Raw genomic sequence first — 23,470 nt, 5'->3', positions numbered from 1 at the left:
AATCCAAACACGCTTGGATAATAATCAGTTTAACAATCCGTTTAAAGCATATACATTTAATAGTATAATCCAAAGCATTTTGTTATAAGTGGTAAGATTTTGAAAGTTGAGATGCCTTATAGTTTTTTGTTTTTTTTAAAAGTACCAATTTTTTGAGCATGCTATAAACAAATCCATCACTTATCTGGGCTAAGCTCCGTCTGGATCTTCCTAATACGTCCCTGTTCAATGCTGCAGCTGTACACTGACAATTTATTTTCTATATTTTTGGCCCTTTAGAACATATATACTGTAACTTTGGTCAATGAAATGTGAGAGGTGCACCATGTAGTCACTTTTGAGAGATTCTGTATAACCCTCATTTCTGGTTGTTTTAAGCGGCTAAATCTGAAAATAAATAAATAAATAAAGTTGTCCAAATATTTCTGGACCAAAATGTAGCATCTAACATTTGTCACACAAAATGTTAAGCATGGAAGTGTTTGAGGGTAAAGGAACTCGCATGAGATGATGCATTGTTCTCATTTCCTTCCTTTAAGTGTGGGAAATACCAGTTAATTACAGACATCCAGTTTACACTGATGTTTGACCAGCAAATGCAGTAGTAACACACATTTCTAATTATTTTGCCAAACACTTTTCCTCACGTTTTTGGCCAAACTCAATGAACAAGGTAAGCAAAGGCACAGCCCCAGAGACTAAAATAAGTTCAAAAGTGCTATATTTAACACAAAAAGAATTTTGAAAAACTTACACATCGTCTTTGCTCTTGTCGTCCGCAGGTATACTTGCACTTTTGTTGTTGTCTTTTGATTGACAGCCCATGGCGAGATACTGGGCAACGAGAGGCTGTACTAAGCTGTCCATCTGCGTCCTCCTTGATGGGAGCATCTGATCACTTTGCTTGCCTCACTGGTGCTCAGCTCTCAGCAGCACGGTGCATTCACACACACACACACACAGACACACACACACACACACACACACACACAACACTCGTCAATGGACGTGACACAAGCAACAAGCAACATTCAGCCGCAGCTTGTCTGTGGGCGGGAGGCAGGCTGCACTGTGGCCAGCATGGCATTACCTCCACTCCAAGGTGGGCAGAGGAACTCCTCTCAGCGTCACTTTTGCTTGACTAAAGTTGCTGAAATATTTGCAATATTTATACGATACCTTACACCAAATGAATGTGTTCTACAAACTGTTGATGTTTCTGCCCCTCAATATTGATGAGGTCTCAGAAACCATGCACACTTTGAAATGTTTTGTGTCAAGGGGTGAAAAACCTCTGTGGAATATAATCCTGTTTGTGTGAATGCAGAGTGAGACAGCGTCACATTTAATTAACAATGTGCAGGATCAGAAACAGTAATGTCAAGATTAATCCGGATCTAATCCATTTTGTGGATTTGTCAGTAATTTAAATTAAAATGGAAAATCTAATATCAGTCAATTATTTTCCAATTAGGTCAGTGGTCCCCAACCACCGGGCCGCGGAACGATTGGTACCGGGCCGCATAAGAAATAAAAAAAAAAATTTAATTAAAAAAAATTAAAAATAATATATTTTTTTATTAAATCAACATAAAAAACACAAGATATTATATATCAATATAGATCAATACAGTCTGCAGGGATACAGTCCGTAAGCACACATGATTGTATTTTTTTAGGCCAAAAAATATATATAAAAAAAATTACCATAGCCCCCCCCGGTCCGTGGGACAAATTTTCAAGCGTTGACCGGTCCGCAGCTACAAAAAGGTTGGGGACCACTGAGTTAGGTTGTATTTGCAGTGGGAATGCAGAGTGTAAAAGTTGTATTGTTAAACCAATTTAAATCCAGATCAAATCCAGTTTGCGCATTTGACAGCAATTTAACATGTTTGGATCATGTCAAAATAAATTAGCAATAGAGTCACGCGCTGTAACAACAAACAAAGCATAATCTGAATCTGATCCAGTGTGTCTATTTGTCAATAATTGAAATTTAAAATGGACAATCCATTATCTGACAATGTCAATGTATGGTTGATGTTACATTGTCAAACCAAGTTTAAGCCATTTACATTATACAGTATTATTTTCTTCATGTAAAATCCTGTTTAACATGATGAATCTATTATGTTTATATTAAATAGTATCCAATGGGAATGAAATTGCAATGTATGCATGTTTTATGTGCAGGGCCATCTAAAAATTCCAGACAGATCTGGTCCAGTTTTTGTGTTTGCCAGCAGTTTAAATCAAACATGGAAAATACAATTTAATATGTTCAAACATTGTTACACTATATCGTTGGTATTACATCAAGTGTAATTTACAATGTACAGTAGAGGGTCAGAAGAGGAAAATATCAAACCAGTCTTAATCCAGATCTGATCTACTCTGCGCCTTTGTCAGTCATTTCATTTTAAAATTAAAAAATCCTGTTTGCAATGGAAAATCTAATTCTAAAATTTAAAATTCGTATCCAGTTTAAATGACAACATAATGTGATGTAACTGGGTTTAAAGTTTTATTGTCAAACTAAGTTTAAACCAGATCGGGTCCAGCTCTTGGACTTTAAGTATTACAAATTTAAAATGTAATATCTTGTTTTGCATGATTAATCGTTTTTGTCTCTCTCAAATCTTATCTAATATGGACAGAATTGCTGTGTATCTATCTCAAACCAAGATGAATTCTCCTCTGATCCAGTTTGTGCACTTGGCAGCAATTTAAGTTTAGATGGAAACTCCACTGTGTTTTGTCTTAACCAGTTTGAGTGAAATTGATAATGCGCCTGTGGGGTTGGTATTTATGTCAAACCAAGTTTGATCCAGATACCAATTGTGCATTTGGCTGAAATAAAATAAAAAAAATCGATTGATTTAGAAATGTTTAATTTAAACAGTTATCTCTGTCATATCATATAAAATTTGAATTCAACTGAAATGTGTATTGAGGGTCAAAGGTTGTTATGCCAAATTGTGTTGTCAAAACCAAGTCACATACAGATATGATGATACTGTACCTCTATTCTCATGCACTGTCCTAAGTTTACATATTCAAGTAATTATTATTATTATATTATATTACATTATATTAGAAACTGTTCATCAATCATCATGATGACTGCATACAACGCGCAGCTGCTAACAGGTTTGCGTGCATTAAGCCTGCCCCCGTGTGGCTACTTGCAGGCCTAAATGTAATTATTGTTCTGGGCTCAAGGCCTCTTTGGAGTCACTGGGAATTTACACAATAACTAAATTACTGCGCAAAGTTCGGTCATATCATCAATGTAAAATGCGCTGAAATACAGCTTTAGTTTTATTTTATATTTTCAGTTCAAGTGCCTGTTTTGCTAATAATTGTCTTTATTTGAAACAAGAGAGAAACAATTGAGTAATTTCCAATTTACAACTACTATCCAAATACTCGTCTTGTTCTTGAACGCAACATCCAAACTAGGTTTATGACCAAGCCACGGATTCGTGTTTAGGCATTGTCAACTGTATCTGATAAGTTAGTGTTACATAAAAATAATATTTCAAAAGGATGATTGACGACAGCCAATTTATAAGTATCTTCAAAGGGAAACGTATTAAATTGACCCTCAAGTCTTCGTCTTATTTTGGTGTCGTGCAGCGCATTGTCGCTAACAAGGCGTTGGTCCTTACGAATGGTCAGTCATATATCATTATCAATTGTCTTTTTATTTGCTAAACTATTTACGTAAATTTGCTTGAAGATAACATGTGATTACTGACTGCATTTTAATGAATGCCAGAAGAGGCCAAAAGCACAACTCTGGATATCAACTATTTATTAAATGTGTTTTAGTCATACATGGCAGCAATGGATGTGAAATTCCCGGTTCGAGATTGTTCTTTGGTCCTGACATTCTTAATGGTGAGTACATTCACTTTAAAGATAACAGTGGTGTAAAATTAAAGCTATACTTGGAATATACATTCGTGTCTAGACGGGGAAATTCCATATACTGACTAATTGTGTGTCTGTCTGTCAATCAACAGTTGAATTTACCAATGAAGAGGACATAGAGAATGGGTAAGTTAACAGTCAGGTTAGGTTGATCGAACCAAATATTGATCATTTCGCAACTAAATGTGGTATCGGTATTTGGTCAATACTAGCGTGTTGAATTATGGTCTATGTTTAATTGTAGATTTTTTTATATTTGGATAACATGTTATTGTTGTTGTCTTGTTTATATTGTTACATAGTTTATACAGTGGTTCTCCAAGATCCGAGTTTATTTGGTTCTGTGACCCAGCTTATACCTTGAAAAACTTGCATTGAGAAATGTCGTCTATTAAAATTAATCGCGTGAAAGGATGACCAGGGTAACTTGCAATATTTGCAACGTGGATATTTCATCAACATTGCGGTATTACCCAATACTAGTTAACAGTGGTCAACAATGGTTCCCAACAAAACAGAAATATTCCTGAAGACCTGGAAAAGCACTTGGAGGTGAAAAGTTTCCAGCCATATAGAAATTACTTTTACCACGGTGAGCTCTGTGTGAATTATTACATTAATTCTCATCCAACATGTGAATAATCAGTTGTCTTTAAAGTTATGTTGTTTAACTAGATGATGATGAAGAATACATCAACTTTGAAGTTATTGATGAGTTTCATGAGAAGTTTGGACTTGCTGTAAGTTGATATACGTGTTAAGCCACATTTGCATTAATTAACTCAAAGTCTTTAAGTCTTCAATTTATGCTCTAAAAATGCTGTTTACCTTTATACTTCTAGGTGATGAACATCAAGAAGCAGCATGTGGTTGGCGTGGGGGCTGATGGGGTTGCGCTATACAAACATGGAAGAATGTGTTGGCTTCAGGTAAGAAAGTCGATATAACAGAAAGAATAATCAGCTGATTATTTTTTGCCAGAAAACTCTTAGGGGTGTCCAAGCTTTTTTGTGGCGGCGTCGCTCAGATGGTAGAGCGGCTGACCAGAAACCTAAGTGTTCCTAGTTTGAATTTTCGCCATCTTAGTCACTGCCTATGTGTACTTGGTAGGGGTGTAACGGTACATGTATTTGTATCGAACCGTTTCGGTACGGGGGTTCCGGTTCGGTTCGAAGGTGTACCGAACGAGTTTCCACACTGACTTTTTAAGTAGCGTAGCACACGTTATGTAAACGATGCACACTGAGGCACAACACACGGCATGCTAGCAACGACCGGGCTACGACAACTGTAAAAGCCAGAACTGGAAGACCCTCCTGCCTCGTTAAGATCTCCCGTTTGGGAACACTTCGGCTGCACGGTGCGATACAACAATGGAGGACGGAGGTTTGCCGACATACTTCAGCAGCGGTAAGGCATGCTTCTGCCAACACGTCAAACATGCTAACTAGGGGTGTGGGAAAAAATCGATTTGAATTTGAATCGTGATTCTAACATTGTGCGATTCAGAATTGATTCTCATTTTTAAAAAATAATTATTTTTATTAATTTTTAATTTATTTATAAATGTTTTTATTTTTGTATTTTTGTAATTAATCAATCCAACAAAACAATACACAGCAATACCATAACAATGCAATCCAATTCCAAAACCAAACCCGACCCAGCAACACTCAGAACTGCAATAAACAGAGCAATTGAGAGGAGACACAAACACGACACAGAACAAACCAAAAGTAGTGAAACAAAAATGAATATTATCAACAACAGTATCAATATTAGTTACAATTCAACATAGCAGTGATTAAAAAATCCCTCATTGACATTATCATTAGACATTTATAAAAATAAAAAAATTAACAATAGTGTCACAGTGGCTTACACTTGAATCGCATCTCATAAGCTTGACAACACACTGTGTCCAATATTTTCACAAAGATAAAATAAGTCATTTTTGGTTCATTTAATAGTTAAAACAAATTTACATTATTGCAATCAGTTGATAAAACATTGTCCTTTACAATTATAAAAGCTTTTTACAAAAATCTACTACTCTGCTTGCATGTCAGCCGACTGGGGTAGATCCTGCTGAAATCCTATGTTTTGAATGAATAGAGAATCCTTTTGAATCGGGAAAAAATCGTTTTTGAATCAAGAATCGTGTTGAATTGAAAAAAAAAAAAGATTTTGAATCGAATCGTGACCCCAAGAATCGATATTGAATCGAATCATGGGACACCCAAAGATTTACAGCCCTAATGCTAAGCCATTAATTTTCCTGAGGGAACTCTCCTGAAGGAATCAATAAAGTACTATCTATCTATTTATTTGAAGTGGCACCACCCCCAAGTGTACATCGCTTCAACAAAGATAAAAACGAGCAAACAGCTCCCACCTCTTACTTGCCAAGTTAGCCAAGCTGGGGGGGAAAGAAAAGTTAATCTGAGGCTGAGTTGACTTGAAACTGTTTAATGTTGCACTTTTTATAGGTAGAACAAAAGTTTTATCATTTTATTTAATCTGAGCAACAACTTGAGGCAGTTTAATGTTGATTAACGTGGACTTAAACAAGTTGAAAAACTTATTGGGGTGTTACCATTTAATGGTCAATTGTACGGAATATGTACTGTTCTGTGCAATCTACTAATAAAAGTCTCAATCAATCAATCAATCAAAAAAAAAACTTTATATGTAGAAAAGTTTTGTTAAGAAACCATTCTGAGCCTTATCTTATTTAGTTTTTATTTTATATATGTTGACCACATTAACCCTGGCAATGGACCCTGTGAGTATATGTATGTTATGCCATTGTTTACAAATTTGGTAAATAAATAACCAAAACATTTATATTTTGTTGTTTTCTTACTGTACCGAAAATTAACCGAACCGTGACCTCTAAACCGAGGTACGTACCGAACCAAAATTTTTGTGTACCGTTACACCCCTAGTACTTGGGCAAGACACTTCACCCACCTGGCTCCCAGTGCCACCCACACTAGTATAAATGTAGCTTAAATGTAGAAAATGGGTTTCTCAACTTAAAGTGCTATGAGTCACGAGACAAAGGGCTATATATATATTATTCACTACCACCAAGGGCTGATTAAAAAAAAAAAATTAAAGATGCTGTTGGCCACTTTGCAATATTAAGTGCATAAAAGATGCTAAAACCAATCTGAATGTGTTCAAGCTAAACTATCCAAGCAAAACATCAACATCTTAGCTTTGAGTTATATGTGACAGAGCAAATGAATGTAATACTTAACATAATATCTCATTAATAATTAATTAATGTAATTTTTGCTATATTAAATATAATTAATAAGGACAAATAACAAAATAGCTGTGGCCGCAAAAAATGGCACCCCTAATGTACATATTGAGTTGAGTTGAGTTGAGTTTGAGTTTATTTCGAACATGCAAGCATACAACATGATACATCACAATTTCCAGTTTCGCTTTTCAACATGTTCGAAAAGGAGTAGGAAGAAGCATACATAACAGTTGCTAAAACTTTTTTTCACTTCCTGTTCTCAATTTATTCACAATATACTCCATAAGTAATCACAATAAAAATAAATAAATAAATAATAATTGGTGAAGTAAGTCATATTTCATATGATGAGATAAGTAAGATTATTTTGAGAATGAAAGAATGGAAGGATGAAATCAATTCAGAATGTTTATCATGGTTCTTCTTCTTTGTACTTTGTAAACACTTTAAGTGTGAAAAGTTTCTTGAAGTGGATCATATTAGTACATTGTTTGATTGCTTTGCTTAATCCATTCCATAATTTAATTCCACATACTGATATACTGAAGGTCTTAAGTGTTGTACGTGCATACAAATGTTTTAAATTACATTTTTTCTGGACATTATTGTCTTAATGTCCAGTACATTTTTCTGTAACTTCCAGTTCCATTTTTTTATATGGGAGCCAATTTTAATTGGAAGGCAATTGGGGCTGAACGATTTTGAGAAAAAAACATATATATATTTATATATATACTGTGTATATACTAAATCGTGGTCAAAAGTTTACATACACTTGTAAATAACATAATGTCATGGCTGTCTTGAGTTTCCAATAATTTCTACAACTCTTATTTTTTGTGAAAGAGTGATTGGCGCACATACTAGTTGGTGGCAAAAAACATTCATGAAGTTTGGTTCTTTTATGAATTTATTATGGATCTACTGAAAATGTGACCAAATCTGCTGGGTCAAAAGTATTCATACAGCAATGTTAATATTTGGTTACATGTCCCTTGGCAAGTTTCACTGCAATAAGGCGCTTTTGGTAGCCATCCACAAGCTTCTGGCAAGCTTATGGTTGAGTTTTTGACCACTGTTCTTTATAAAACTGGTGCAGTTTAGCTAAATGTGTTGGTTTTCTGACATGGACTTGTTTCTTCAGCATTGTCCACACGTTTAGTCAGGACTTTGGGAAGGCCATTCTAAAACCTTAATTGTAGCCTGATTTAGCCATTCCTTTACCACTTTTGACGTGTGTTTGGGGTCATTGAATTTCTGTTGGAACACCCAACTGCGCCCAAGACCCAACCTCCTTAGTTATTGTCCCATTTACTCTCTAAAGCACCAGTTCCATTGGCAGCAAAACAGGCCCAGAGCATAATACTACCACCACCATGCTTAACGGTAGGGATGGTGGTCCTGGGATTAAAGGCCTCACCTTTTCTCCTTCAAACATATTGCTGGGTATTGTGGCCAAACAGCTACATTTTTGTTTCATCTGACCACAGAACTTTCCTCCAGAAGGTCTTATCTTTGTCCGTGTGATGTCAGATATACACTGCGGCTCTGGCTTCCTCCCACCTCCAAAGACATGATTGGCAACACTGTGTGAATGTTATCTGTCTATCTGTGTTGGCCCTACGATGAGGCGGCAATTTGTCCAGTGTGTAACCCGCCTTCTGCCCTTGTGCAGCTGGGATAGGCTCTAGCACTCCGCGACCCCGATGGATGATGATGGCTTTACGACAACACAAGTAAATGAGATGTGCTGTGTATTGATTGTTCCTGCAAGTTTTAGCTTGGTAGTTTAGTCGCCGTTTCAAGTGGCCGTCTCGACATTGTTGAGTTCAGGACGGTCGGCCGGCGTTTGAGTGTGTCAGGGATTAATGACTGCTACCGGACTCATTATTTTCCCAAATAGATTGTCTCTTCTCCTCACAATGACAACATTTCACTTACATTTATGTCAATTTCCCTGATATTATTTTGTGTTTATCAGCGGATTCCGTTTTATTGGCCAATTATGTGACTCTATCCATGGTTACGTGAACCCGGAAATCATATGCCTTACTTTTTCTATTGAGTTTAGTGATTATTGCTGATATCTAATCACTGTTTCAAACAAAAAGTAGCAACTATGGTGACATCCCAAACTTCTAGTCAACATGCTATTTTTTCCACTCATTCGCTCCTTATCTGTTTCACTGTCAAAAGCTCCGGAATTTGCATGTGCGTTTTTTATTTTTTGTATTATATTTTCATAATCGTGAGAATTCATAATCTAAATTGAAATTAAAAATGTGATTAATTGTCAAGACCTATGTTAAACCTGCACCATTCATGCGTAACAACAGCACACAAATCCATTCCATGTAGAGGTTTCCTAAAGCAACCTGCTCATATATATGTATATGGAAAATAAGAAAAGTAAATAAATTATGCTTTTAGAGTTTATTTTAAGTTCTTGCAGACATTAACAGATTGGTCACTGCAAATTAGTTGTTGACTCGGCTCATCATCATCAGCAACCTTTCTCTGCTTTTTTTGTTGAACTCTATAAATACTTTTTCCCAAATTCCTTTTGGTACATTTTTCACAGGCGACAACAGCACATGTATGACATAATGATGATGCTTTTACTTGACTTCGTGCTACAATATGCTTGTTTTCCCCCCAAACAAAATAACCTAATGTTCAACCCACTAATTGCTCATTCATGTTGTCTGTTTCTCCTTTAGATTGCCACGAAAAACAAGGTCTATCTATTTGACATCCTTTTACTTGGAGCGCGGGCCTTTAAGAATGGTCTTTCCATGATTCTGCAGAATAAGCACATACTGAAGGTGAGCAATATTTGTTTTAAGTTTTGCAGATTTTGTTAAGTCTTTATTGATTTTGTCACATGATACAGGTAATCCATGACTGCAGAGCTATTGCTGGATGTCTTATTACACAGTTTGGAGTGAAGCTGACTAATGTATTTGACACACAGGTATATGGTAATATGAATACATCTACATTTTCAAAATATCTGTCCTTGAGTCAGCTTCTTTACTCTTTGACCTTGTTTCGCCAAGGTGGCAGATGTCATGTGCTTCTACTCTGAGACAGGAGGTTTCCTTCCAGACAGAGTGAGCACTCTTCAGGAAGTGGTGAGCCTCCACCTGAAGGTCCCCTCCTCCCAGCTCTTGTCACTGAAGACCAAGTCCAAGCTGACCATGGTACACTCTAGTAAAAGAGAAAAGCTGTTTAAACCGAGTATGTCAACTGACAATTGTGTTTTTTGCAGGACGAAACAGAGATGTGGTACAAGCGTCCGTGTCCCACAGCCTTGCTAAAGGTGATGACGCTATCTGTGATCCACTTACAGCCCCTCAGACTGGTGCTGCTGGATTCTCTCCTGACAGACTACATGGCCTTGGTGGACACTTACATCACAAACAGCCAGTACCCACTTGATGATTTAGAGACCATATATATGGTAAGAGCTCTTTTTCCCCAACAATATCTGTTGGTATCACACTGCGGTTTGCAAATTAATCTCTTTAAACTTTATAAATGTATTTCCATATGCTTAGGGACAGCAAATATGTGGTTCCCAGTCGGGTTGTGTAATATAGACGGTATAAATGTAAGAAATGTTTGCGGAAGAGCTGATAATACTATCGTCAAATTGTGATAATGCATTTTAGCATTTTGATGACACATTGTAGCTCTGTCCCACAAATCTGACACTAGCTATGTGCACAATGACACATTTAATCGGATTAAAAGCCTAACCGGACTAAAAATTCTTCATGTAAATACGGCAATTCGAATATTCTGACCCGATCACACGCATTTGTATCAAAATTTTATTTCGATCAAGATGAGTGGTTTATACCAAAAGTCATTTGGATTGTAGCACATGAAAACACATCTTCCGAAATTTGGGTTAGAATTATGCTTACTGCGCATGTCTTTGATGTCAGCTATACTTTGGCTGTAGAGGGGGAGTAAATTTATTAGACTCGGAATGTCTTGCGGTCTCCCCGATTCAACATGTACAGAAGTAGCGTTATATACTGTTGAGTTTTTTCCTTTAAAACGAGACTAGCACAAACAAAAGTATGGTCTGGATGTGTCGATGTAACAATAAAAGAAGGGATCCAGTTGTCGTCTTAACGAGCTGTTTTATTCACGACTTAACAGCTAATTTAAGTGCTAACTGCTAGCTTCAAACACATACATAGAATGTCGTAACATAAAGACACTGCACCCCGTACATAATCACAACATAAAAAGCACAGAACAGCTCCATTTCAAAAAGAGAGGTAAAACAAAAGTAGTGAACAGAAGGGGAAAAACAATATAAATAAATATTGTGATAACGTAGAACAAGCAGAAATGCACAACGCCATGTTTGTTTACAATGGCAATCACTGCTTAGTCAGCACCTGCAGTGAGCAAACTCATCCAAAAGATGGTGCCATAGTACAAATAATAACACACCTTTCCGTTTATGTTAGGTTCAGCGCATGTCAAAGTAAAGTATTCAATTTTAAGGTGTGATGCATGAAAATGCACGTCATAATCAGATAATTTTTTTCAGGGTCCATTTACACAGTAACTTTCTCATCCGAATGATGATCCGATTAAATAAATGTTGTCCTTGTACAAGTGGCTAGTGACAAGCGAACGTCCTTGCCAGTGGCTAATTTCCCTCCACACTGCGAGTCACTACTCCTGGCTCTACTATACTCTTAGCGGCAAATAAACTGTTTCTTACAAGTGACATTATCACTGCAGGACGAGGAATAACTAAACATGCTACTGCACGCCAGAGGTGTGGACTCGAGTCACATGACTTGGACCCGAGTCATGAATTTGATGACTTTAGACTCGACTTGACAAAATGTAAAGAGACTTGCAACTCGACTTGGACTTTAACATCAATGACTTGTGACTTCACTTGGACTTGAGCCTTTTGACTTGACAAGACTTGCTACTTTCCCCAAAACCCAAAGATTAAAAAGTTATTCAGGAGTGCTCCGTATCTTTCATTGTGTACGTGTGTGTTTGTCAGCGTGTGTGCTGCCTGTCAGTACAACATATCACATCCACGTTGTTTTCATCCTACAGCATTCTTCCAATCAAATTGCAGGACAACCAACGAAGAAGAGCTGTCAAAACGCGCCATTGAGAAAAAATTATGCCAAATATAGTTTTGTTCGGGTATAAAAACTACGACTTCGTCAACAAAAAACTAATTGCAGTATGCAAAACATGCGGTTTGAAGATTACAGACGGAGACGCAACAACTTCCAACTTCGTTCGACATTTGAAGTTGCACAAAGAACGGGAAGTTTTGAATGTAAGCTAACGTTTATTGGCTAAGTAACGTAACTTTTATTTGCTGTGTAGTTAAATCAGTGAGGCTGTAAACTCACTGCTAACGTTATAACCATAGACATCTTATAAGTAGACGCAGCATCGAGCGCTACTGCCTAGTGGCGCTGACGAGACGCGGGGCCGCCATCTTGGAGTGGTGATCCGCTCCACTCAGTGCAATTCATTTGGCAGGAGCAATGAACTGTCAACGCATTTAATTCATCTTACCTCACTGAATACCACTGATTTTCACACGTTTTTTTTTACGTGTAGCTATGATAAAGGACACGTGTTTTGGCGTGTTTTATTATTCATAGTTTGCTTAACAGTAATAGAATATTCTTATATGCCATAAGTGACCAAACGTCCGAGATCAAAACTGGGAATATAATCCTAGAGAAGGGGGAAAAACTGTCAGCTATTTTTAAGTTGAAGAAACAATATGATAAGGTTATATGTACATGCGTATATCCTACATAAACAATGTATAAATACATTAGATATCTATATATCTTAGGGACCTATAGACTGTATCTCTGTTGCTGCAGCAGCAGAGAGTTTATTCTGTCTTGACACTTTGTATTGATATTTTGTATTACATTTTGTATTCATTCATGTTTACAGTGATTGTTTTATATGTATTTTTTATGTATGTCACTTTGGATAAAAGCGTCTGCCAAATACTTAAACATAAACATATATGAACACCTGGAAGTCATTATATCAGCTAAAACCACCAATCTGTTTCACTGGATTCAGAATAAAACCAAATTCTGTCTTACTCAACAATGTTAGTATTTGAATATTGTTACTGGAAGACTTATTCCTGGTTACAATTATACTGTTAAGAAAGTATTGTCTTATACTTTGCTTAAAATGAGAATGCATCATAATCAGTGGCGGCTGGTGAATTTTGTTTTAGGTGGGGCTGAAAGTTTGTAAACCAAACCCCTGTAGGGGGGTCATCCCTCTTGCTCTTTCTCAACTCTGTGGTAATATTATTTTCACAAAATACAACCAATAGTACGTTAAATCTTACTTGTGAAAAGTAATCAGACGATTCCTATTTTCAACAGTCCGCTCATTTGAGCAGGAAAACGCTGAACACCAGCGACACTTTACTCATCTTTGTTTTCTACCTGTCAACTGTCAGTTTAGCATCTTTGTTTTCTACCTGTCAACTGTCACCAGTTTAGCATCTTTGTTTTCTACCTGTCAACTGTCAGTTTAGGCTGCTCGCCGGCTCCTCATCACCACTTCAAGATGGCGAACGAATTTCTCGCGTCACAGCAGCCAATGCTGCGTCTACTTATAAGATGTCTATGGTTATAACGTCATTGCAAACACGGCAATCTGTTGCGTCCACTGCAGTTCGCTACCTTATTCATACTTTTGGTCAAGTGATTTTTTTCAAGCAGGGTTGCATAAGGTACCTATACATAAAGTTACATTAGTCAATGTATCACACACAGTAACGTAACGTTAGACGGCGGTCAGCAGCACTGCGTATTTTAGCCACCTACAAAAAGACAAACATAGTCAAATCAAGGTCAGTTAAAATGTATACTATATTAAGAATATGTGTACATATTGCATAGGGCCCTGACATCTAAAAAGTACAACTTTGTTCATTGTTATGTTCATGTATTTGTTATGTTTTTCATGTGTACACACACATAAGCACACATACAGTATGAGATGAGATCAATGAGATAAGGCAAGAACAGGATAGAAACTGCTGTGGAACTAGTTACAATGCAATATGCCATGGAAATACAATGTTAACACTTTTGTGCAAATAAGTACAGTTGCACTTGTTTTTTCAAATGTGTTTATTCTGTAAAGGAATGAGTTGAATGTTTAAAATGACTGGTTAATAGTGCTATTATGAAGTGCAATGTCAGCACTATTTTTTTTCCTGCAATTTCAAATGCACTTGTTTTAATAAATAAATTCAGCGTTTGAAAAGCATACACAATCTGTGTAAATATATTAGTCTGTGGTTAAAAGGACTTGAAAGGACTCGAAACTCAAAATGCAGGACTTGGGACTAGACTTCAGACTTTCTAGTCTTGACTCAGGACTTGACTCAGGACTTGAGGGCAAAGACTTGAGACGTATTTATGACTTGTAAAACAATGACTTGGTCCCACCTCTGCTGCACGCTGTGGGAGGATACAATAAGCCATGCTAATTGAGAGCTCCTGAATGTAAACAAGGGTGGACTGATTGATACAAGTATCGACAGTAACAATACCAAGTATAGTATCATACCATTTTTTTGTTATTGTTTACAAACTCAGGAAATAAGTAATTGGTTACAGGAGGAACTGATTACGTCAACGTAAATAACAAATAGCAAGTATTGCAACATGTTTGTGTTAGTGTTTGCCATACCCCTTCTCTTCCCTGTACTTTGTAAATGTCATCTGTTTGTATCGCTGTTTATTTGGTCATGGTTGGACATTGAGCTCCTCATATAGTCTGTTCCACAGTATCACTTCAAATATTGAAATGCAAAACGTTTTTAAACTTCAGCGTGCATACAGATGTTTCAGATTGAGTTTCCCTCTCAGATCATATCCACCTAGTTTAGTTTCAGAGTTATTTCACTGCAACAGATCTAAAATTCTGTTGAGTATTGGTATTGCCAATACTGCCCCTGTAACTATGTGACATTGTATCGTTACCCACAGTTGTAGTATTGTCCAAAACTAATGTAAAGTAGCCAACCAACAGAAGCATAAGAGTTTAGTGGGCGGCATGGCTCGGTTGGTAGAGCGGCTGTGCCAGCAACTTGAGGGTTCCAGGTTTGATTCCCGCTTCCAACATCATAGTCACAGCTGTTGTGTCCTTGGGCAAGACACTTTAGTCACCTGCTCCCAGTGCCACCCACGCTGGTTTAAATGTAGCTTAAATAAGTAGATAATAGGTTTCACTATGTACCTTAGAGAAAAGCACTATATAAATATAATTCACAAGTACATTTTAACAAAAGGGGAGATAGAACCGTGTTACAGCAGACAGTAACCAGATATTAACAATAAATGATCAAGTATATTACTAATAGTTTTGAAGAAATAATACAACTGATATGTTACTGCATACGTCAGCCAACAGCAGAAGTGGGAATCTTCGGGCACCTGACGATACTTTTTTCCCCAAAAACATGTGACTTAGACGTGTATCGTCTCTCTACTTACCGGTGGCCAAACTGTATTGTCAATATTATCTCTTTTGACCTATTATTCTACTTGCGGATTGCCTCTTCTTGGCTGGTTCCTTTCTGCTGTAACACAGTCCATATTAGCCTTCTGTTGAAGTGTACAATGCATTTATTATTTTCTTGTTTGACGACTTCACATCCAAGCTAGCTTAGCGCCGCTGCCAGCATAGCTTGTCTTCTTATCCTCCCTTCTCTGCGTGTCCGTGCTAACCCAGCTTACAAATAACGTTAAAATAATGTTATTTAATAGTGCTCCAACGGTTCGTAAGAACTAAACCTAGAACTAACATTTAGAAAACAATGGCATTAATGCCACATTTTAGAAGTGTCTGTGTAACTAAAATCAATCAATCAATCAATCAATGTTTATTTATATAGCCCTAAATCACAAGTGTCTCAAAGGGCTGTACAAGCCACAACGACATCCTCGGTGTCGAGTGGGTCTGACATAATATTGTGAAAGTCCAACACATCAGCGAAAGTCCAGTCCATGGTGGGGCCAGCGGGAACCATCCCGAGCGGAGACGGGTCAGCAGCGTAGAGATGTCCCCATCTGATGGACAGGCTAGCGGTCCACCCTGGAGCAGAGTAGAAAAGAAAAGAAAAGAAACGGCAGATCAACTGGTCTAAAAAGGGAGTCTATTTAAAGGCTAGAGTATACAAATGAGTTTTAAGATGAGACTTAAATGCTTCTACTGAGGTAGCATCTCTAACTTTTACCGGGAGGGCATTCCATAGTATTGGAGCCCGAATAGAAAACGCTCTATAGCCCGCAGACTTTTTTTGGGCTCTGGGAATCACTAATAAGCCGGAGTTCTTTGAACGCAGATTTCTTGTCGGGACATATGGTACAATACAATCGTCAAGATAGGCAGGAGCTTGACCGTGTAGTATTTTATACGTAAGTAGTAAAACCTTAAAGTCGCATCTTAGGTGCACAGGAAGCCAGTGCAAGTGAGCCAGTATAGGCGTAATATGATCAAACTTTCTTGTTTTTGTCAAAAGTCTAGCAGCCGCATTTTGTACCATCTGTAATCTTTTAATGCTAGACATAGGGAGGCCTGAAAATAAAACGTTACAGTAATCGAGACGAGATGTAACGAACGCATGGATAATGATCTCAGCATCGCTTGTGGACAAAATGGAACGAATTTTAGCGATATTACGGAGATGAAAGAAGGCCGTTTTAGTAACACTCTTAATGTGTGACTCAAACGAGAGAGTTGGGTCGAAGATAATACCCAGATTCTTTACCGAGTCGCCTTGTTTAATTGTTTGGTTGTCAAATGTTAAGGTGGTATTATTAAATAGATGTCGTGTTGAGCAGGACCGATAATCAGCATTTCCGTTTTCTTAGCGTTGAGTTGTAAAAAGTTAGCGGACATCCATTGTTTAATTTCATTAAGACACGCCTCCAGCTGACTACAATCCGGCGTGTTGGTCAGCTTTAGGGGCATGTAGAGTTGGGTGTCATCAGCATAACAGTGAAAGCTAACACCGTATTTGCGTATAATGTCACCTAGCGGCAGCATGTAAATACTAAAGAGTGCAGGGCCAAGAACTGAACCCTGGGGAACTCCGCATGTTACCTTAACATAGTCCGAGGTCACATTGTTATGGGAGACACACTGCATCCTGTCAGTAAGATAAGAGTTAAACCAAGACAAGGCTAAGTCTGACATCCCAATACGCGTTTTGACACGCTCTAATAAAATATTATGATCAACAGTATCGAAAGCGGCGCTAAGATCAAGAAGCAGCAACATAGATGACGCATCAGAATCCATCGTTAGCAATAGATCATTAGTCATTTTTGCGAGGGCTGTCTCCGTAGAGTGATTTGCCCTGAAACCGGATTGAAAAGGTTCACAGAGATTGTTAGTCACTAAGTGTTCATTTAGCTGCTGTGCGACAATTTTTTCGAGAATTTTCGAGATAAACGGTAGGTGGGACACCGGCCGGTAGTTCACCATGAGGTCAGGATCGAGGTTAGGTCTTTTGAGCAGAGGATGAATAACCGCTTTTTTGAATGCTAGAGGAACAGTACCAGAGGAAAGTGATAGGTTTATAATATTTAACACTGATGGACCTAATAAAACAAAAAGCTCCTTGATAAGTTTCCCAGGAATTGGGTCAAGTAAACATGTTGTTTGTTTTGTCCCATTTACACATTTTAACAATTCCTCCAATGTTATTTCATCAAAGAGAGAGAAACTATTTTGGAGGGCAATGTCCGTCGTATATACCGTCGTATTTGTGTTAATAGAACCCAGTTGTAGCTGAGATCCATTGTCTTTAATCTCTTTTCTAATGACTTCAATTTTCTTATTAAAGAAATTCATAAAGTCATCTGCTGAGTGGGTGGAGCTACTGGGAGGAGTCCCTTGTTGGGTTAGCGATGCTACTGTACTAAACAAAAATTTAGGATCATTTTTGTTGAGGTGGATGAGATTTGAGTAATATTTAGCTTTAGCTGAGGTAAGCATGCGTTTATAAGTTATTAAACTATCACTCCATGCTTGATGGAAAACCTCAAGTTTAGTCGCACGCCATTTGCGTTCCAGCTTTCTACATGATAATTTCTGGGCTTTAGTTTCTTCTGTAAACCATGGGGTACGCCTTTTAGGGGCCCTTTTTAGCTTTAGCGGTGCTACAATATCAATGGTGTCGCGCAGGGCGTCGTTAAAGCTGTTAGTGAGGTTATCAATAGAGCCCACATAATTTGGGAATGGCGCCATTACTGAAGGCAGTAGGTCAGTAAGAGTCGTCGTTGTGGCAGTATTAATGTTGCGGCTGCTATAGTAGTTATTATTATTATTATTATTAGTTTGTTGACAATGAGTCAGAACTTCGAATTTTATAAGGTAATGATCGGACATTACTTTAGTGTACGGGAGTATCGTAACTTTAGAGGTGGTGACACCCCTGACAAGCACTAGATCTATCGTATTACCGTTGCGATGCGTGGGTTCATTTATTATTTGTGTAAGACCACAGCTATCAATTATAGTCTGGAGCGCCACGCATGGAGGGTCCGATGGGGTATTCATATGGATGTTAAAGTCTCCCATTATGATTATATTGTCGGCGTGCGTCACTAGATCAGCAACGAACTCTGAAAATTCATTGATAAAGTCCGAATAGGGCCCAGGGGGGCGGTAGATGACAGCCAGGTGCAGAGGCAGCGGTGTGACAAACCTCACAGTAAGCACCTCAAACGAGTTATATTTATTATTTAGGTCCGAGGTAAGGCTAAAGTTTTTGTTGTATATTAGTGCAACACCCCCACCCCTTTTAATGGGGCGGGCAATATGCGTTCCCGCATAGCCAGGAGGAGACGCCTCACCCAGCGCAAAAAATTCGTCTGGTTTGAGCCAGGTCTCGGCTAGACCAACGACATCAAGATTGTTGTCTCTGATGACTTCATTAACTAATAACGTTTTGGAAGACAATGACCTTATGTTTAAAAAGCCCATATTATAGGTAGTGGGCTGTTTTGAGGAGTTTTTGTTGAAAGTATCCGTAGTAGCAATATTAATAATGTTACGTTTATTATGCATAGTGCACTTTAAATAATTTCGACCATATCTAGGAATTGATATGACAGGAATTTTTAGATTGTTTGCCACCTCAGTAAAATGCATGTCCACCTCTGACGCAGAAAAAACATTATGTGAGTTGTATATTATTCTAGAAGAATTGCTATGTGTGCAGGGATTATCCAGCCTGGCGCTGGCTAGTTTTAGCTTAACAGACTCCTTATTAGCGCTTCTTTGTGGATTAGCATTTAGCTTTTTCGTTAGCCCCGCTAACAACAAAGCATTTAGCTTTGTTGTTAGCCCCGCCCGACACCCCCGCTTCTGCTTCCGAGCGCATCGCTTACGTCTCTTTCGCTGGCGGTCTCCGCTGGTAGTCGACGCCGCTGCTTCAAAGGCCACTGCTGGATGTAGCTCGCGAAGAATTCCCAAGCTAGCGAGTAGGTCCACCGTACACGCATCTTTCAGCCCAAAATGGCCCGATCTCTCCACATCCAGAATCGTAAGTCGGTCGTAAGTGATCACGGAGTGAACACGCTGTGAGCCAGCCATGAAATTGACTGAATTGAGGGGTATTTTTGCCAAATCGGTCTACACTTCCAGGAGCGCTCGCACGAAGCCGCTGCTCTGAAGCGCAGCCATCTTGGAAAAAAAAAAAATAATAATCGATGCTTGGAAATAGGGCTGGGCCGATAAAACGATATCAATATATGTCACGATAGACACATAATATCAATAAAAAGGAGCCTCCTAATTGGCTGATGCGATATATTGTGAAGTGTGGTGCAAACTTGTTTTCAGTAAAGCACGGCTGCCGAACACCCACCTGGAAAGATCGCAATACCTGCTCTTGCTGTTACAGCAGATACTGCTAAAAACAAAAACAAAAGAGGAAATCAGAGGAAGAAAAGAAAGACCCTGTATGTCTAAAAAAAACAAAGAAGAGCCAAAACTGAAATAAATATTGGTCTGGGGTATTCAAGATGGAGGTCATTGCAGGCCAGTCTTGGCCTAATTTTGGATGTGCAAGTGGCTATTTTCCTTTTAGACAGGTAGTGTAATGTTCCATCCGTCCATTTTGTACGGCTTGTGGTTCTCGGGGTCGCGGGGGTTTGGAGCCTACCCAATGTTCCATGTTCCTATATTTTGTGTGTATCCTTTTGCGTGGCGACGTGTGTTACTGATAATCATTTATTTTTTTCAACAAAACACAAACTAGGGGATCCTTCGATGCAACTTAAGACTGTCAACAGGCTATGCGTGTGCACGTACAGCTCGTGCGCGATTTTGTGCACTTCCAGAGAGGAGACGACGAGAAGGGACTATCGGCGAGGTGGGCAGAGTGGGCGGATATACAGTTTGAATTTTGCCTAGTGACACAAGATTCAAGTACCCCCGCCTTAACATCACACATATACAGTACCATCAGAGCAGCTACACTAAATAACTGAACCAAAGTTTCCTCTACAAATTAATATTCACATGTAGCAAGGAAGAAGACGGTTCAATACATGTTACAAATGTTTAAAATAAAAAATATATAATTTTACCCTAGGTAGACTAGGTTTTTGGTTGATATGCCTAATGCGTTGTCAAAATAGAAAAAACAATACTCAAACATGTGAGGTTGCAAAAAATAAGATAATATAAACCTGGAATACAAAGGGTTAATGCTACGTCTTGCATCATGTACCTGCATATTTATATCAAAATGTTGCATCCACAGGAGAGTGTGTTTGAGATACCCTCTGAGCTCAGGCAATTGGAGCGGATGCGCCATGAGCGTCAAGAGTCTGCTGTCAAACACTACCCAGTCACAGACAAGGGTCTGTTAGCTCGCTTTAGTCCTCAAGCTTGGTCCCCAACACAGACATTACCTGTGGAAGAGGAGCACAAATGCACTGAGCAAACTGAGGAGTCACTATCACCAGAAGTGGATCAAAAAGAAGTAGATCCAAACCAGCCATCCACTAGCCCCTTGGCTGTCGCTTCTCTGACTAAAGCAGCTCAAAAGTCAGTCTCCAGCACCTTGTTTGACCACAGGAAGGAAATATTTATCAGCAGTCCCCTACCTCAGGGTGTAGGTAGTGCAATCTCATCTTTACTGATGACAGCGATGGGTCGAGGAAGGCACTTTGGTAAAGAACAATCACCAATCGAGCTAATACTGCCGCCACCATCAGGGCAGGCCCGCTATTTTGGTCACCAACAGCACAGATCCGTAGAGAAAGATGTGGAATTTGAATAATCTGTGGAATTGCGGCAGCAACTTCCTGCTCAGACCTCAACTAATAGTACCAATTCCTCCTGGTTTGTTGTTCCACAGTTTAACCTGTAGGTGGCAGTAAATATTGGCTTTTGTTCAACATTTGCAAGGCTATTTCAAGAGTTGTTTTTATTTCCCGGCATGCATGTGTGCTCCTGTGTTTGTTCATGTTTGTTGGCCTGTTTTCAGTTGTATAATGATTAAAAGTGTAATGTTTCATATAATTAAAACATTCTCAAATGCATTATTTATTGTGAATATGTTTTTACACTTCGGTATTCGAAGTAAGTGATCACTTGAGCTTTAATATAAATATTTGCAAAGTGTAATTGATTACCAACACAGCTTGGTATCTGTCTTGCTTTTAATTAGTATTGAAAATCGGACAGACTGATAGATCTCTATTAATTGAGCAAAAACAACACAGACACCCGTTAGGAGGTCAGCTGACCTAAAAACTAAAACAACTAATCTCAATAAATCAATCTCTTTACCTTTAACCATCATTACACACGATCACAGGTGGCCAACACCTGCTATGTTCCACACGAGCACAAACATTGACATCTTGGCCATCTAATTTGCTACACGAGGATTCCATGCTGCTTTTGGCAGAAGGGGTACAATGCTGAAATGTTTCCCTGATGAGGAGGGGTAGGGGTATCTGGAATGGAAACAAGGCACGGACAACAAACAGCAGGACGCGGCTGCAGCCTGCTCTGCCAATTAATAGGCTGCCATGGGCCCTGATGTGGGCCCTTTCCAGAGCTGTCTACTTGAAAGCATGAAACCAATAAAGAAGGATTTTGATTAACTAGGAGGCAGCCCACTACAAAGCCTTGCATCTCTCTTAGCAACCAGCTCCTCCTCAACGTCTGCTAACACAAACTTCCCTAATATGGCCCCTTTAACTCTTTGAAATGTCGTTACTCAGGCAGTGTAATGCTGGGGCCATTGTAGTGTAACAAAATGTTTCCACTTTCATCGTTGCACATGGTCACAAAATATGAGTGCCACATTCATCACTGGTGGAGGTGTCTGTGGCAGTGGTGGGGGGTCTCTGTGGAGGACAGTCTCCTGTCATTGACAACCAGATTGGGGCTCTTATTTTAGAGGACCTTGTATTTCCCCTCCGTCACAATAATGCCTGTGTGTAGCACTTCCTGTTTCCCAGGCCTGGGAGGAAGGAACAGGGCGCTTGTCACACGGTAGTCACTGCTTCCTCACCCCCCCCCCCCCCCCCCCCATTCTCCCTGTTCCTAAAACTTCAGACAGTGTTGTGTCCTTCACAGGGAAAGATGACTGCTGCAATGTTCGCATCCCAGCCGGATGCACCAATGCTATTTTTAGCCTTAAGTTGGAAAGGTAGCTAACAGACGTAAACACACAAAGTTTAAGGGTGTCCAGCTGTGTTGATGTTGCTCTCTAAAAATGGAGGATTGGTTGTGCAAGGTCAATGATCATTTTGAGCCAGGTGGAGGATTATGTTATAAACACATCCACCATTTATGTAAAACTTTCTGGTTTGCTACATTTGTTGCTAAATGTAACTAAAAATTTGAATTCTGCAATTGTTGTACAAGTCAAAACTGCTCATAGTAATGGTAATATTTTGTGACATTCTTAAAGAAGGACCACTCAACAAAAAGAAGAACAACACTGTCGACTCGCAGTGGTTGTATGTGTTGTAGATTGCTATTAAGGTACAATATGGGGTGTTTTACATTATGTAATAATATAAAACAGTGGCACTTTGGAGAGGTGTTCTTATTTTAATTTTAAATTTTTTAATTGTATTTATTTTTTTATTTTTGTCCTGTCCAGCTTCTCAGGCAAATCATATAGTTGATGTAGATGCCCATATCGGCTGTTCAGATTTA

General features: G+C 38.6%; 2 protein-coding genes across 4 annotated transcripts in view; one reads left to right on the top strand and one right to left on the bottom strand.

Annotated features, from left to right (window-relative positions):
* The window catches only part of LOC133646666 (RAS guanyl-releasing protein 1-like), a 96,458-nt gene extending 95,516 nt beyond the window's left edge, over positions 1–942 (bottom strand). For 2 of the 3 annotated variants that reach the window (XM_062042277.1, XM_062042278.1), the window contains exon 1: positions 755–942. In XM_062042277.1, coding sequence (XP_061898261.1) covers positions 755–891 — 137 coding nt within the window. In that variant the 5' untranslated portion in view covers positions 892–942. The remainder of the gene's footprint in view (positions 1–754) is intronic. The other variant, XM_062042279.1, reaches the window with a different exon arrangement.
* Positions 943–3,427: 2,485 nt separating this feature from the next.
* Positions 3,428–21,827, top strand: exd1 (exonuclease 3'-5' domain containing 1). Its single transcript, XM_062042276.1, has 11 exons — positions 3,428–3,676; positions 3,835–3,903; positions 4,029–4,062; positions 4,455–4,528; positions 4,612–4,676; positions 4,779–4,865; positions 9,931–10,035; positions 10,104–10,184; positions 10,270–10,413; positions 10,482–10,673; positions 21,051–21,827. The coding sequence occupies exons 1-11, from the start codon at positions 3,550–3,552 to the stop codon at positions 21,570–21,572; spliced, it is 1,500 nt and encodes a 499-aa protein (XP_061898260.1). The 5' UTR covers positions 3,428–3,549; the 3' UTR covers positions 21,573–21,827.
* The last annotated feature ends 1,643 nt before the right edge of the window (positions 21,828–23,470 follow it).

The sequence above is a fragment of the Entelurus aequoreus genome, linkage group LG03, assembly GCF_033978785.1.
Source record: "Entelurus aequoreus isolate RoL-2023_Sb linkage group LG03, RoL_Eaeq_v1.1, whole genome shotgun sequence".
Classification (NCBI taxonomy): domain Eukaryota; kingdom Metazoa; phylum Chordata; class Actinopteri; order Syngnathiformes; family Syngnathidae; genus Entelurus; species Entelurus aequoreus.
Note: the sequence above shows the minus strand (reverse complement) of the source record. Positions and strands in the feature narration are given on the sequence as shown.